This window comes from Rana temporaria, chromosome 3, assembly GCF_905171775.1.
Source record: "Rana temporaria chromosome 3, aRanTem1.1, whole genome shotgun sequence".
Taxonomy (NCBI): Eukaryota; Metazoa; Chordata; class Amphibia; order Anura; family Ranidae; genus Rana; species Rana temporaria.
Window position 1 is genome coordinate 64858705 of NC_053491.1, and position 15372 is coordinate 64874076.

The window sequence follows — 15372 nt, forward strand, 5'->3', positions numbered from 1 at the left end:
GTTCAAATTAATATGTATGGTATAGGAATGTATGTAAAAATAATGCAAAGGTTTGTGTAAACTTAGAAATACATTGTATATGCATAATTAGATTTCTAAGTATATTGCAATATCTTTCAATATATTTGGTACATCCACTATAAACTCACAGTCCCATGAACTTGGAATATACCTCTAAATCTACGTATAAATATGCAATATACATATTCATTAAAAACAAACTTTGTTGTGCATTATTCTTTGGTTGATTTCATTTAGACCCCATTCACAACGAGGCGCTCAAAAACTGAGCATAAGACGTTGGGTGTTTTTGCGGTGCTTTTGCGGCGTTAGCGATGAACTTTTTTTTTCTTAAACAAACAAAGAAAAACGCCAATTTTGCAAAGCTTTTGAAGCACTTCCCATTCTTTTAAATGGACAGGGGCATATTTGAGGCGCTTTTTAACCACTTAAGGACCAAACCAATATGCAGCTAAATGACCCAAGGGGTTTTTACAATTCGGCACTGCGTCGCTTTAACAGACAATTGTGCGGTCGTGCGACGTGGCTCCCAAACAAAATTGGCGTCCTTTTTTACCCACAAATAGAGCTTTATTTTGGTGGTATTTGATCACCTCTGCGGTTTTTATTTTTTGCGCTATAAACAAAAATAGAGCGAGAATTTTGAAAAAAATGCAATATTTTTTACTTTTTGCTATAATAAATATCCCCCAAAAACATATCTAAAACATTTTTTTTTTCCTCAGTTTAGGCCGATACGTATTCGTTTACCTATTTTTGGTAAAAAAAATCGCAATAAGCGTTTATCGATTCGTTTGCGCAAAATTTATAGCGTTTACAAAATAGGGGATAGTTTTATTGCATTTTTATTAATTTTTTTTTTTTACTACTTATGGTGGCGATCAGCGATTTTTTTCGTGACTGCGACATTATGGCGGACACTTCGGACAATTTTGACACATTTTTGTGACCACTGTCATTTTCACAGCAAAAAATGCATTTAAATTGCATTGTTTATTGTGAAAATTACAGTTGCAGTTTGGGAGTTAACCACAGGGGGCGCTGTAGGAGTTAGTGTTCACTTTGTGTGTGTTTACAACTGTAGGGGGGTGTGGCTGTAGGACTGACGTCATCGAACGAGTCTCCCTTATATAAGGGATCACTCGATCGATACGCCGCCACAGTGAAGCACGGGGAAGCCGTGTTTACATACGGCTCTCCTCGTTCTTCAGCTCCGGGGAGCGATCGCGACGGAGCGGCTATAAACGAATAGCCGCGCCGTTGTCCCGGATCGCTCCCCGAGGGGATGCGACCGCCGCATGTAGCGGGGGGGGGGTCCCGATCGGACCCCCGACCCACGTCTAGGCAGGCACGTACAGGTACGTTGATGTGCCTGTCCGTGCCATTCTGCCGACGTATATCTACATGAGGCGGTCGGGAAGTGGTTAAAGTGCTCCAAACATGCCCCACAGATGCTGCTTGCAGGACATTTTGCACCGCCCCGTCCCAATGTAAAGGCATCCATTAAAATGAATAAGAAACAGTTTTTAGGCACTCAGGTGCTAGTTTTAGCGCAAAAGCGGCTGAAAAATGCCTCAGTGTGAAAGGGGTCTCATGCCGCGTACACACGATCATTTTTCAGCATGAAAAAAAACGTTGTTTTTCAGCATGTAGTTTTCCCAACTTCATCATCAGTTGCCCACACACCATCGTTTTTAAAAAATGATCTAGCAAAGCGCGGTGATATACAATGCGTACGACGGCACTATAAAGAAGAAGTTCCATTCGCCTTTGGGTTGCTTTAGCCAATTCCTTGTTAGTAAAAGACGATTCGCGCTTTTTCGTCTGTTACAGCGTGATGAATGTGCTTACTCCATTATGAACGGTAGTTTTACCAGAACGAGCGCTCCCGTCTCATAACTTGCTTCTGAGCATGCGCAGGTTTTTTACGTTTTTTTAGCCCACACACAATAATTTTTTTACAACCCGAAAAACGACATTGTTTAAAACAACGTTAAAAAAATGCAGCATGTTTGAATTTTTTTTTTGTCGTTTTTCAGAACCTGAAAAATGATGTGAAGCCTAAACACGATCATTTTAAATGACATTTTTGAAAAGCAACGTTTTTTTCATGCCGAAAAATGATCGTGTGTACGCGGCATAAGAGTTACAGAACAATACTTGTATATTAAACACAATATTTAAAAGCTGCAAATATCTTGAAAGTGGTGAAAAGTCTTTCAGAAATATGTACAAGGGATGGACGATAGTCCAATTCCATATGGCCAGCTTAAAGCACTCCACACTGCAGATATATATAGCTGTAAGGCCGGCTTACACTGGTACGATGCGGCAACCACCTTGATTTCTGTTCCCGCATCACATCCGACTAGCAGGCAGTTCACACTGCTCTCTGCAAACTGCTGTGGCTGTCAATATAAAGTTAATGACACCCCAAAATCGGTTCGCAGAATGCATTGCGAACTGTGGAATCGAATCGCATGGGTCTGAACATCCATGCGATCAGATTTCAGTGCGGACTGAAAAAAGGGTCCTGCACCATTTTGGTGCAAATGCGATGCGATTTCAGCCAAACTGTATGGCTGAATTCGCATTACACAGACATCCAGGGCCGGACTTACCATTGGGCTTGACTGGGCTCAAGCCCATGGGCCCCGCCCAATAGGGGGCCCCTTTTTTTTTTTTTTTTTTTTTTTTAGGGGTCCGGAGGTCCCCTTTTTTTTATTTATTTTTTTATTAAAAAAAAGATTTTTTATATATTTATTTATATATATATATATATTACTATTATTATTATTATTATTAAAGGGCCCAGGGGTCTCCAGGGCCCCCGGATGGCAACCCACCTTTTTTTTTCTTTATAAAAAAAATTTACATTTTTTTTATATACATTTTTTTTTATTAAAGGGCTCAGAGGTCCCCAGAGCCCCATGTGGCAACCCCCCCCCTTTTTTTTGTTTTATAAATGTTTATTTTTGTTTATATTTTTTATTAAAAGGCCCAGAGGTCCCCAGGGGCCCAGAGGCAACCTCCCTTTTTGTATGTATTTTTTTATAAATGTTTATTTTTTTTATTGGGCCCAGAGGTTTATTTTTCCTTTTTATTAAAGGAAGGGCCCAGAGGTCCCCGGATGGCTACCCCCCTTTATATCTATTTTTTTCTTTATTTCTTCTTTTTTTTGTAAAGGCCCCCCGCTTCTCAATTTGCGGCAGCCCCCCCCCCGCTTCTCAATTTCAGGCGGCAGCACCCCCCCGCTCCGGTTCTCTGCCCAGGGGGCCCATGCCTTAAGCTGTGTAAGGGGCCCCAAAATTCCTGATGGCGGCCCTGCGCATACCTCCCAACATGCACGTATTCTGCGGGACTTTCCCACACAGACAGCTTCTTCCCGCAGTCCCGCAAAAGGGTTAATTTTCCTGCTCTGCAAGAGGAGGCAGCACGGAAGCAGGAGGAACCGGAGCGGTGTGTGGAGGACTGTGGCTGCTGAAGGGAAGAAAGCCGAGAGCCGGACCAATGACAGTATGTGGCCCCGGCTGTTGGCACAGGTGAGAGGCACCCCCCCCCCCCGCTCAACAACTGTAATGCGCCCCCCGCTCAACAACTGCAATTCCCACCCCCCCCCCCCCAACAACTTCGATCCCCCCAAATTCTCGTCTCCAGGGGGCCCCTTCAACACTCAAGCCCAGGGGCCCCCACCACCCTAAGTCCTGCCCTGCAGACATCGCATGCTGTGCACATCACATGCAATGTTTGTCATCACACCAGTGTAAACCCAGCCTGAGGCTTATTTAAGGCACTCTGCCTCTGACTACTAGTTTGACAAGATTTAGAGTGAGATTTGGTTAGGTCACAAGTGTACTAGCAGCTTCCTATTGGGGTCACTGGTCAAGGGTGAGGAGCCACGAGCACCGGTGGGGGACTTGAGAAGAAGAGTATCTGGGCTGCTATGTTTAAAACCATTTCACAGAGCAGGCAAGTATAATGTTTGTTATTAAAAAAAGAAAAAAACACTTTAATATCACTGTAATTACTGCCAGTTTCATAATCTGGGAATTGGCAATAATTCTTGAGGAATCTGTCACTGCCAACAGGTTTTTAAATTGGCAGTAGTTAGATCTACCTGCATTTGACACAAAAACGGTGCATATGCTTGCCTGAATCAGACACAGACAGCTCTAAAGGGAACTACTGCCCAAAACGGTTCTAAGTGCTTTATTGAATTCCCCTGTAAAACAAGCCATGGTAAGCTAGTAATTTTATTTAATGGGTATAATGTAAAATTAATGAAAAAGAAGAAAAATCAAATGGTAAGCTTAAGAATTTTAATCAAGAAAGCACACACAAAATAAGTCATACACCATTCACTCGGCAAACTAAAAATACAAATGTAACAAATGTAAGGGACTGAACAAACGATCGTTAAAATGAGCAATAATAAATCAAAGACACGCTGTCTGTATTGTAAATGAAAGAGGTTGCTGAACAGTCATATAACAGAAACAGTCATAGGAATGAATATTGCAAAAAACGTCCCTTTTATGTTTAAAACTTCAAACACAAAATAATAAATCTTGTAAATAGCTGATTACATGAAAGGACTGCAAAAGAAAGGCTGCTGTGACATGGAATTCTGTGAATAAAATAGATATAACAGATTCAGTGCAATTATAGCAATAAAATAGCTATGGATCAGATAGAAGTCCATTAGATCTTCTGGTGTGGTGACATCCAGAACTTGAGGAATCTGATGGGCGGTGCTCAATGCTGATAGGAGGAAGCTGAATGTAGTCCCTCCTCCTGGTCATGTCTAGAAGTGAAAAGAAACAAATATGAAAAGATTATCAAAAGACCAAACCTTATACAGAACTATATTCCCTTTAGAGTTACTATACATGTTATGATTCGCATGTGGCCACTGCAAATTCACTGCAACATGCCAAGCTGACAGGCGGCGCCACAAATCAAACCAGGGCTGTGGAGTCGGTAGATAAATGTTCCGACTCCGACTCCTCAGTTTTATGTACTTCCGACTCCGACTCATCTGTATTAATATGCAAATGTATTTTATACATTCCTTGAGGGAAAGAAACGCAACCTACCACAGGACTACTGGCTGGGAAGCCAACAGTCTACTGTATTGCACAGTTTAAGCAAAAGACAAACACAATGAAAACAATCAAGTGGCTGGATAGTAGCAGCAGGCATAAACATCAGGAACAGGATCTTTACCAGTTCAAAAATACAAACCACATTATTTGGTTGTTTTAGAACAAAAACAAAGCTTATCTATAATGAACCAAAAACAAAATCTGTAAAACCTAGAAATGGTTTATATTAATCTTGAAATGTAGTTATAGGCTTAGCAAATGCAAATTAATTCAATGTAGAGTTCTAAGGAAGAGAATTGCCTCTGCCAGATCCTCTTTCATAGAGGCTCTTAAAGCGGATGTGCCATGGGAAAAAAATATTAAAAGCCAGCAGCTACAAATACTGCAGCTGCTGACTTTTAATATTAGGACACTTACCTGTCCTGGAGTCCAGTGCCGATCGCAGCAGAGGACGAGCGATCGCTCGTCACTCTGCTGCTCCCCCCGCCATCCACGCTGAGGGAACCAGGAAGTGAAGCGCTGCGGGTTCACTGCCCGGTTCCCTACGGCGCATGCGCGAGTCGCGCTGCGCCCGCCGATTGGCTCACACGCTGTGTGCTGGGAGCCGAGTGTTCCCAGCACACAACGGGCGACAGACGGGAAGTCAGAAAAACCCGTATTTTGCCCGTAGCGTGTGGCCGGAAGTGGGTGCAAATACCTGTCTTTAGACAGGTATCTGCACCCCCCCCCCCCCCCTGAAAGGTGTCAAATGTGACACCGGAGGGGGGGAGGGTTCCGATCAGCGGGACTCCACTTTAGGGTGGAGAACCGCTTTAAGTCAGACTTTATTATTTTTAGGGCTGAAAATAATCTTTCGACACTGACTTGGGTGGGTGGCATTGCAGTAACTATTCTGGCCACATCACTAACGATCTCTGGATAAACAAGGATGGCTTCTTCAACAGTAAGTTTTGATGAGCGATCATACTTTTCAACTTCTTTTAGTGCTTTATAAAACTCCTGTTGGAATTTTTTTATTTGGACACTTACTGGTTCTCCAACATGCGTTCCCTGTAAAAGCAGAACACAACACTATGGAAAGTATAAGTATTGCAGCTCCTAATTGTGCGTTGCGTGCCATATAGTGAAGCACATGAAAAGCATGCTTCTTCACGGTCACTTAACGTGTTCGTTTTGCGGTTACGTGAGGCACCGCATGCATTGGTCTTTATTCTTACAGTAGAGAAGTCATTAATTATAACTTTTTGTGAATTGGGACATTTAAACTTGCTTTTTTTTTTTTTTAATTCCAATCTAAATTTAGTAGGAGTCGGAGTCGGTGCATTGTTTTCCGACTCCGACTCCAGGTACCCAAAATTTCCCCCGACTCCTCGACTCCGACTCCACAGCCCTGAATCAAACTTGGCCATTAAAGTCAATGGAGCTGCACCCCAACTGCAAGCCAAATCACAGTTGCTGTTCATTAAGCCCCATTATAAAGAAAACAAAAATAGCCATTCTGGAGGTGGCAGGATCATCTTCTGGACACCTGACAGTGGCTGATTAGCTGTGCTCTGAAAAGCAAGCCATAGCAGATTGCTTTTCAGAGAACCCCTTAGGCCCTGTACACACGATCAGTCCAAACTGATGAAAACGGACTGAAGTTCAGTTTCATCAGTCCAAACCGACCGTGTGTATGGCCCATCGGACTGTTGTCCTTCAGTCCAAAGTTTTAGACCTTGTACACATGATCAGTCCAAACTGATGAAAACGGACTGAAGGCTGAAGTCTGATGGTCTGATGGACTGAAGGCTGAAGTCTGATGTGCCTACACACCATCAGTTCAAAATCCGATCGAGTCCAACGCGGTGACGTAAAACACAACGACATGCTAAAAAAAAACGAAGTTCAATGCTTCCAAGCATGCGTCGACTTGACTCTGAACCAATGCTTTTGCGTACTAACCATCGGTTTTGACGGATCGGTCATCAGTCCGATTTTAAAGCAAGTTTTAAAACTTTGGTCTGAAGGACAAAAGTCTTATGGGCCGTACACGCGGTAGGTTTGGACTGATGAAACTGAACTTCAGTCTGTTTTCATCAGTTTGGACTGATCGTGTGTACAGGGCCTCAGAACTTGCTTTAAAATCGGACTGATGGACGCCTGACCGATCGGTCAAAACCGATGGTTAGTATGCAAAAGCATCGGTTCAAAACCCGTGCATGCTCAGAATCAAGTCGACGCATGCTTGGAAGCATTGAACTTAGTTTTTTTTCAGCACGTCGTCGTGTTTTACGTCACCGCGTTGGACTCGATCGGTTTTTGAACTGATGGTGTGTACGCACATCAGACCATCAGTCCGTTTTCATCAGTTTGGACTGATCGTGTGTACAAGGCCTTAGTGTTTTCACAGAGAGAGGGTAGTCACATTTCTAAATCTGCAGTAGGAAGAGGACATTTTTAATATAGACATTTCTTGAATAATTAGGAAGCTCGGCAAAAAAGAAAAAAGGATCAGCAACAGCCAAACCAATATATTAAACCTACTAATCCACCTCGATTTTGGGTGTGATATTTATAGAAGCAGGATTTAAAAAAAAAAAAAAAGATCTGAGGTTTTCAAGCCAAAAAGTGTAAATAGGCCTCTGAATGTCAATATATCCACTTGACATTTGCCAGGGAAATAATTGCTAAAATGTATTTTGGAGGAAGTCATGTGACCAAAGCAGCCAGGAAGTGATGTCAAGATGTGCCACATCCACCATCTTGGTTACTGGTCTCTCATTCATTTCTATACATGTGAGCATTTTAGCATGGAATTATTATTTTTTTGCTGTATGTGGCTGCACTGTGGTTGGTGTTTATGTTTTTTTACATGGTCATTCTGCATTCTAATGAGGAGAATATCTTGTTTGGGGATATTAAGCCAAAGTAAAGAGGTTTAATATTAATGAGAGCAAGCCCGTTGACACGTGGGCATAGACTGGTCATGTATAGCGGCATGGGGATTGATGCATGAGGATCGGAGTGAACATGGTGATTTAAATTTAACACATGTGAGCATATTTATTTGATATACTTGTCCATTTGCGAAAATAGAATACACTATTTTATACAAGGGTTCTTCAAAAAGTTTCCACTCTTTTTAAAAATATATGAAAGGGAGGAAACTTTTTGATTTTTTCTTTTAATACACACACACACACAGGTCTGGATCGAGGGGGGGGGGGGGCAATTTATTGATGGAGGGATGGATAAATACTAGAATGTACTAGTTTGGTAAGGGTATTTTGGCATGTGATTTACACTAGAGGATGCACAATGTAAATTGGCACATATACAGTATGTGAGCACATTACTATAAGGAGAAATTAATTATATGGTGTATGTGGATATATTACACTATATAGCTAGTTTTGTTTTTGGGAACACGATCTTGAAGCCTTAAAGTGGAGTTCCACCCATAAATATAACATTACATCAGTAGTTTTAAAAAAATGTCATTAGTCCTTTACGATTTTTTTTTTAGATGCCTTCAAAGTGTTGTTGCTAGGCAGAATAGTTAATCTTCCCACTTCCTGCACCTAGGTGCTTAATGCTTCCTAACCTACACCGCACAGACTCCTGGGAATGTAGTGGGTGTAACTTTCCAGGAGTCTGTGCACTCCCCAGTCTCAAAGAATCATGTGACTTGGACAGCACAGGTGCTGAAACCTGATCTGACACTGCTTGTGCAGCACTGAGCATGTGCAAGATCTGCAAGGCTGAAATCCAGGAAGTCATACAGTCTGGCTTCATGATGCCCACACTTAAGATGGCCCCAGTCAATTTATATTTTATAAAGTGTCTAAATGCTGTAACAACCTAACAAAACGGACCTTAGTTTACAGACTAACTTTACTAGAATACATCAAGCTTGTGTATTACAGGGGTATTTATATTTAAAAAGTGAAATTGTGGCCGGAACTCCGCTTTAAAGGAGAACACTTGAGAAGATAGAAGATACCATTTTCATTTGCTTTGGAACAAAGGAGCTTCATCTGACCCTTACTCGGCTGGGTCAGATAGTCCGATAAGAGTCTAAATGACTACAAGAGTCATACAGGTTGGTGTACAACAGAAGCTTGTTAGTGGATTATAGACGCGCTGGTCGTGGTGGTGTGTTATTATTTGCCCGGGGACGCATTTTTCCAGCAGCTGAAGGACTTTTTTTCAATTAACTGTTAGGACATTTATTGCCGAGGACTACTTATATTATTTTGAAAGGACGACTACAATTATTCTGAAGCCATTTGGTGCTTAAAGGGCCTTTCAAAGGATACCACTTACAGTGTGATTATTTCCATTATGTTAAAGTGCTGATGTTGATGTATGACCAGATAAGTTGAAATTCAGGAAAGGTTTGGCGAGCCCTACCTATGCAGCAAAGCTAAACTCAGCAATACCGTAAATATAAAAAAAATTACTATATATACAGGGAGTGCAAAATTATTAGGCAAATAAGTATTTTGACCACATTATCCTCTTTATGCATGTTGTCTTACTCCAAGCTGTATAGGCTCGAAAGCCTTCTACCAATTAAGCATATTAGGTGATGTGCATCTCTGTAATGAGAAGGGGTGTGGTCTAATGACATCAACACCCTATATCAGGTGTGCATAATTATTAGGCAACTTCCTTTCCTTTGGCAAAATGGGTCAAAAGAAGGACTTGACAGGCTCAGAAAAGTCAAAAATAGTGAGATATCTTGCAGAGGGATGCAGCACTCTTAAAATTGCAAAGCTTCTGAAGCGTGATCATCGAACAATCAAGCGTTTCATTCAAAATAGTCAACAGGGTCGCAAAAAGCGTGTGGAAAAACCAAGGCGCAAAATAACTGCCCATGAACTGAGAAAAGTCAAGCGTGCAGCTGCCAAGATGCCACTTGCCACCAGTTTGGCCATATTTCAGAGCTGCAACATCACTGGAGTGCCCAAAAGCACAAGGTGTGCAATACTCAGAGACATGGCCAAGGTAAGAAAGGCTGAAAGACGACCACCACTGAACAATACACACAAGCTGAAACGTCAAGACTGGGCCAAGAAATATCTCAAGACTGATTTTTCTAAGGTTTTATGGACTGATGAAATGAGAGTGAGTCTTGATGGGCCAGATGGATGGGCCCATGGCTGGATTGGTAAAGGGCAGGGAGCTCCAGTCCGACTCAGACGCCAGCAAGGTGGAGGTGTAGTACTGGTTTGGGCTGGTATCATCAAAGATGAGCTTGTGGGGCCTTTTCGGGTTGAGGATGGAGTCAAGCTCAACTCCCAGTCCTACTGCCAGTTTCTGGAAGACACCTTCTTCAAGCAGTGGTACAGGAAGAAGTCTGCATCCTTCAAGAAAAACATGATTTTCATGCAGGACAATGCTCCATCACACGCGTCCAAGTACTCCACAGCGTGGCTGGCAAGAAAGGGTATAAAAGAAGAAAAACTAATGACATGGCCTCCTTGTTCACCTGATCTCAACCCCATTGAGAACCTGTGGTCCATCATCAAATGTGAGATTTACAAGGAGGGGAAACAGTACACCTCTCTGAACAGTGTCTGGGAGGCTGTGGTTGCTGCTGCACGCAATGTTGATGGTGAACAGATCAAAACACTGACAGAATCCATGGATGGCAGGCTTTTGAGTGTCCTTGCAAAGAAAGGTGGCTATATTGGTCACTGATTTGTTTTTGTTTTGTTTTTGAATGTCAGAAATGTATATTTGTGAATGTTGAGATGTTATATTGGTTTCACTGGTAAAAATAAATAATTGAAATGGGTATATATTTTTTTTTTGTTAAGTTGCCTAATAATTATGCACAGTAATAGTCACCTGCACACACAGATATCCCCCTAAAATAGCGAAAACTAAAAACAAACTAAAAACTACTTCCAAAAATATTCAGCTTTGATATTAATGAGTTTTTTGGGTTCATTGAGAACATGGTTGTTGTTCAATAATAAAATTAATCCTCAAAAATACAACTTGCCTAATAATTCTGCACTCCCTGTATATATATATATATATATATATATATATATATATATATATATATATATATATATGTATATGTATATATATATATATATATATATATATATATATATATATATATATATATATATATATATATATATATATATATATATTTATTTATTTATTATATATGCAAATTGTGAGAAAAACAATCGGCGCCACAATACTAATACTAATAAATTACTCTTATAATGACGTTTAAGAAAAAAAAACACAACAAAAATAACAATCCGAGTGTCTACACAGCTGCTGAACACTTAGGCCCCTTTCACACTGGGGTGTTTTTCAAGCGTTTTTCGAGCGTTATTCGAGCAAAGCCTCATCCCAATGTGCTGGTAAAGCACCGCTAAGATCCTAACGTTTTAGGGCATTTTTGCAGTGCCTCAGTGTGAAAGGGTAAGGCGTTTTTACAGTGCTTTCATATTATTTCAATGGAGAGGGGCGTTTTTTTCAGCGCCCAAAAGCTGCTCCAAAGATGCTGCTTGCAGGACTTTCCTCAACGCCCCGCCAGTGCAACGCCTCAGTGTGAAAGGGTAAGGCGTTTTTACAGCGCTTTCAATTCATTTCAATGGAGAGGGGCGTTTTTTTCAGTGCCCAAAAGCTGCTCCAAAGCTGCTGCTTCCAGGACTTAGTGTGAAAGGGTCCATTGAGATGCATGGAGAGCGTTTTAAAGGGGTCTTATAGTGATACACCACACCTACTGCAATACTAATTTTGTGAAAATAGTGCAGCCATTATAAATCCTATATAAACAAATAATTATACATTCCATAAAACAATTTATGAAAAAAGAAAAGAAATAAATTATAAAAAACAGTTCATAAGTAGGTTTCTAAAGCGGTCACCGCTGTGTAAAATCCTATATATAAAAAAAAAAAAAACATGCAAGACATAGCATACTAGCTCATTATCAATTACTTAACTTAGATTTATTATGATTTACTTACATTAGATACCTTATTTCCGGGTATCGCAGCTCTGGCGCTGCGATTGGCCAGAGCTGCGATGACACGGACTGAAGCAATGGCACATAGGTGCCATTGCTTCAGTTTGCCCCAGTGTGCATGTGCCGATGACATTGGCACATGCAGGGGACAGGAGATATCTCCTAAACCGTACTGGGTAGCTACGGGTAAGCCTTAATATACCGTAGGCTTACCTGTAGCATAAAGTGGTTATAAACGGTTTACAACCACTTTAAGTCATAATCTACTAGTATGCACTGTATCCTGTAAATTTTTCCTTCTACCTTTTATTATAGAATACTTCCTGAATTGTATATAATGTGACAGCCACCGGAAATACACAAAATGATCTTTCTTCTAGACATCTGGGGATACATACAAGGAAATTCAAAACAGCCCCAACATCATTTTTTAGGGGACCTCAGAAGATAGCCTGATGAAACATTAGTGCCGACATCACACCGCTGCATGACATTGGTCAGCAGCGGCTTTCTAGGCGAGTTACAGTGGTTTTGCATTGATATATCAGTCTGTTTGACGTTCTAGGTATGCAATTCTTATGGTGCAATAAATACTACACTATTCCAATCTTTGCTGGTTCCAGTGTGAGCTTTACTTGCTACATCCTAGATCTGTGCTGGGAACTGGAGAGCAGAGCACTGTGTGCATGCAGCAGTTTTGGTGCACTTTCTGAAAGCATTATGAATCAAGGTAAAAAAAACTCCTACCTTTAGAACCATTTCAATCTCTTTTCTACCAGATGTAAACAGTACCCCCTTGTCCTCTGTAATGACCTGAACTCCACACCAATTTCACTATATGGTTCAGGTCTGCATGTCAGTTTTTTCAGGGGACCTGAACGGGCGCTCCATACAACTCTACAGAGCGTCGGATGTCAGCGGTGACCATGTCCGCTGACATCCGATCCGATAAAATCAGACGTAGGGCGATACGTCGCCATCCGTCCTGGCGGATCGGGCGAGATCTGATGAAAACGGACATGCTGTCCATTTTCATCTGATCTCTCCATAGAAAAGCAGAGGCGCTCGACAAGCCTCTCCCCGCTCAGTGAGCAGTGAGGGACCCGTCATCCGCCGGCTCAGCGGAGATCAACAGAGAGATCTCCCAATGAGCTGGCGGACCGGTGCAACGGATCCGTCCCCATGTGGAAGGGGCCTTATGTATTTATAAATGGTGATTACATCCCCCTTAATCTCCTCTTCTCCAGAGAGAGAAAATGTATTTCCTCTAATGTTGCCTTATAGCTGAGCTCCTCCATGCCTCTTATCAGTTTGGTTGCCCTTCTCTGCATTTTTTTTTATTTTTACAAAAAAAAAAAAAATGCAATTAAAAAATAATCATGCCTATATTTACAATTTTGTCTCCACGCTTCGGACATGGCCAAGATTTTCATCGACATTATGCTGCAATTCAATGAACTATGTATCTTTCTAGCACCAAGGGCTTCTAAAACAAACCCAGCTAAAGCCTGTTGTAATAAAACAAGTGTAGCAACTGACATTTACACATGGATTAAGCTGTATTTATTTTTTAGAAGATTTACAAACTTACACTTTTTCATCTAGTAATACAAATCCTCTACAAGCAGTTGCTGTATTAGCAAGGAATACAAGGGAACATGCAGTATACACAGTGAGAATGTCTAAGACACTTTAGAATTCTGTTGTAGACAGATACATGAATATGGGGCATTTGCCAAGAATAAGAGGCACAGAGATCAGTGCGGGCCCTACGGAGACTCCGCCCTCAGTGCTTCCCCATCCTTGTTGCATCTATCAGGTGGTGTAGAAGCGGAGAGTTTTGTACCTGGGGGCCAATGCTTGATGGGGATTTGAAGACACTAGTTCCCAGTCAGATCTGTTCTCTGTGCGATTGACAGAAGGCAACGGGCAGATCCTTAGCTAGTAGACAGCCTGCTATTGGTTATAGCGTCTCAGCTTCTCCATCAGGGTCCGCCCGCTGCAGCGCCACTGGTAGCTAGGAGGTTGTCAGTTGTGAAGCTGACAGTGTCCTTAACAACCGGTGGCAGGAAGTGGGTAGTGGCAGCAAATATGGTGCTTTGCTACACTGTGTACATGCAACTGGCACTTTGTCTCTGTACAGCAAGTTAGAGTAGGTCTTAAAGTGGTTGTAAAGGCAGGTTTTTTTTTATTTAATGCATTCTATGCATTAAGAAAAATCCTTCTGTGTGCAACAGCCCCCCTAATATATACCTGAGCCCATCTCGATCCAGCGATGTTGCACGAGAAACTCGGCTGTCCGGGACTTTCCCTCATTGGCTAAGACTGCATCGAAGTGCCATTGGCTCCTGCTGTTGTCAAAGTTAGTGAGCCAATGAGGAGAGGGGGGCGGGAGTTTGAGCCGCAGCTTCGTGTCTGAATAGACACACGGAGCATCGGCTCGGCTCGGGTGCCCCTCAGCTATGACTAAGCACTGTTATTGTGAAACACGTCAGCTTTTCTGTCCCTTCTGATCTGCTGTGGCATGTATTTTTGAATACATTTTTTTTAAAAAAGCAAAAACTTTTTTTGAAATGCGGCTGTCCAGAATTTCTTCCCATTTGCATTGCCCCTCATAGCAAGCTGCTTGCTAAGGGGGCACTCAGCAGAAGGGAGGGGCCAGGAGCGCCTAAGAGGGACCCGGGAAGAGGAGAAGAGGAGGATCTGGGCTGTTCTGTGCAAAACCATTCCACAGAGCAGTCAAGTTTTAACAAAAACAACTTTAGTATCAGTGTATAAAGCGTATTGGGCGCAGCTACAGTGCTGACTGCAAATACCCAAAGTCCAAAGGCAAAAAAACGTGATGAAAAAGAGAACATATGATGAATAAATACAATATTAATTGAAAAAAATCGTATGCAAAGAAAGTGCAGTTTAAGCTTCACTGTGAAGAAACAGGTTTCATAAATCAAACGCAACTCTGTGATAAGTGCTCCCTTCACCAGATGCAATGGACACTCACCTCCTTTATAGACTCTGATAGGGTCAAAACACAACTATACACTTTACTATACAGGCCTGATTGGTGGAGTGCGGCAGAGATGGTTGTTCTTCTGGAAGGTTCTCCTCTCTCCACAGAGAAACGATCAAGCTCTTCCAAAGTGACCATCGGGTTCTTGGTCACCTCCCCTAAAGCCCTTCTCTCCCTGAGGCCCCGTACACACGACAGAGGAACTCGACGTGCTTGGCACGTCGAGTTCCTCGTCGAGTTTTGGGATG

At 41.9% G+C, this 15372-nt stretch overlaps 1 protein-coding gene across 1 annotated transcript in view; it reads right to left on the minus strand.

Moving 5' to 3' along the window:
- Positions 1–4326: 4326 nt before the first annotated feature.
- The window catches only part of LYSMD2 (LysM domain containing 2), a 58897-nt gene continuing 47851 nt past the window's right edge, over positions 4327–15372 (minus strand). The window contains exon 3 of the mRNA XM_040342683.1: positions 4327–4825. Within this exon, the coding sequence (XP_040198617.1) occupies positions 4777–4825 (49 nt within the window). The 3' untranslated portion in view covers positions 4327–4776. The remainder of the gene's footprint in view (positions 4826–15372) is intronic.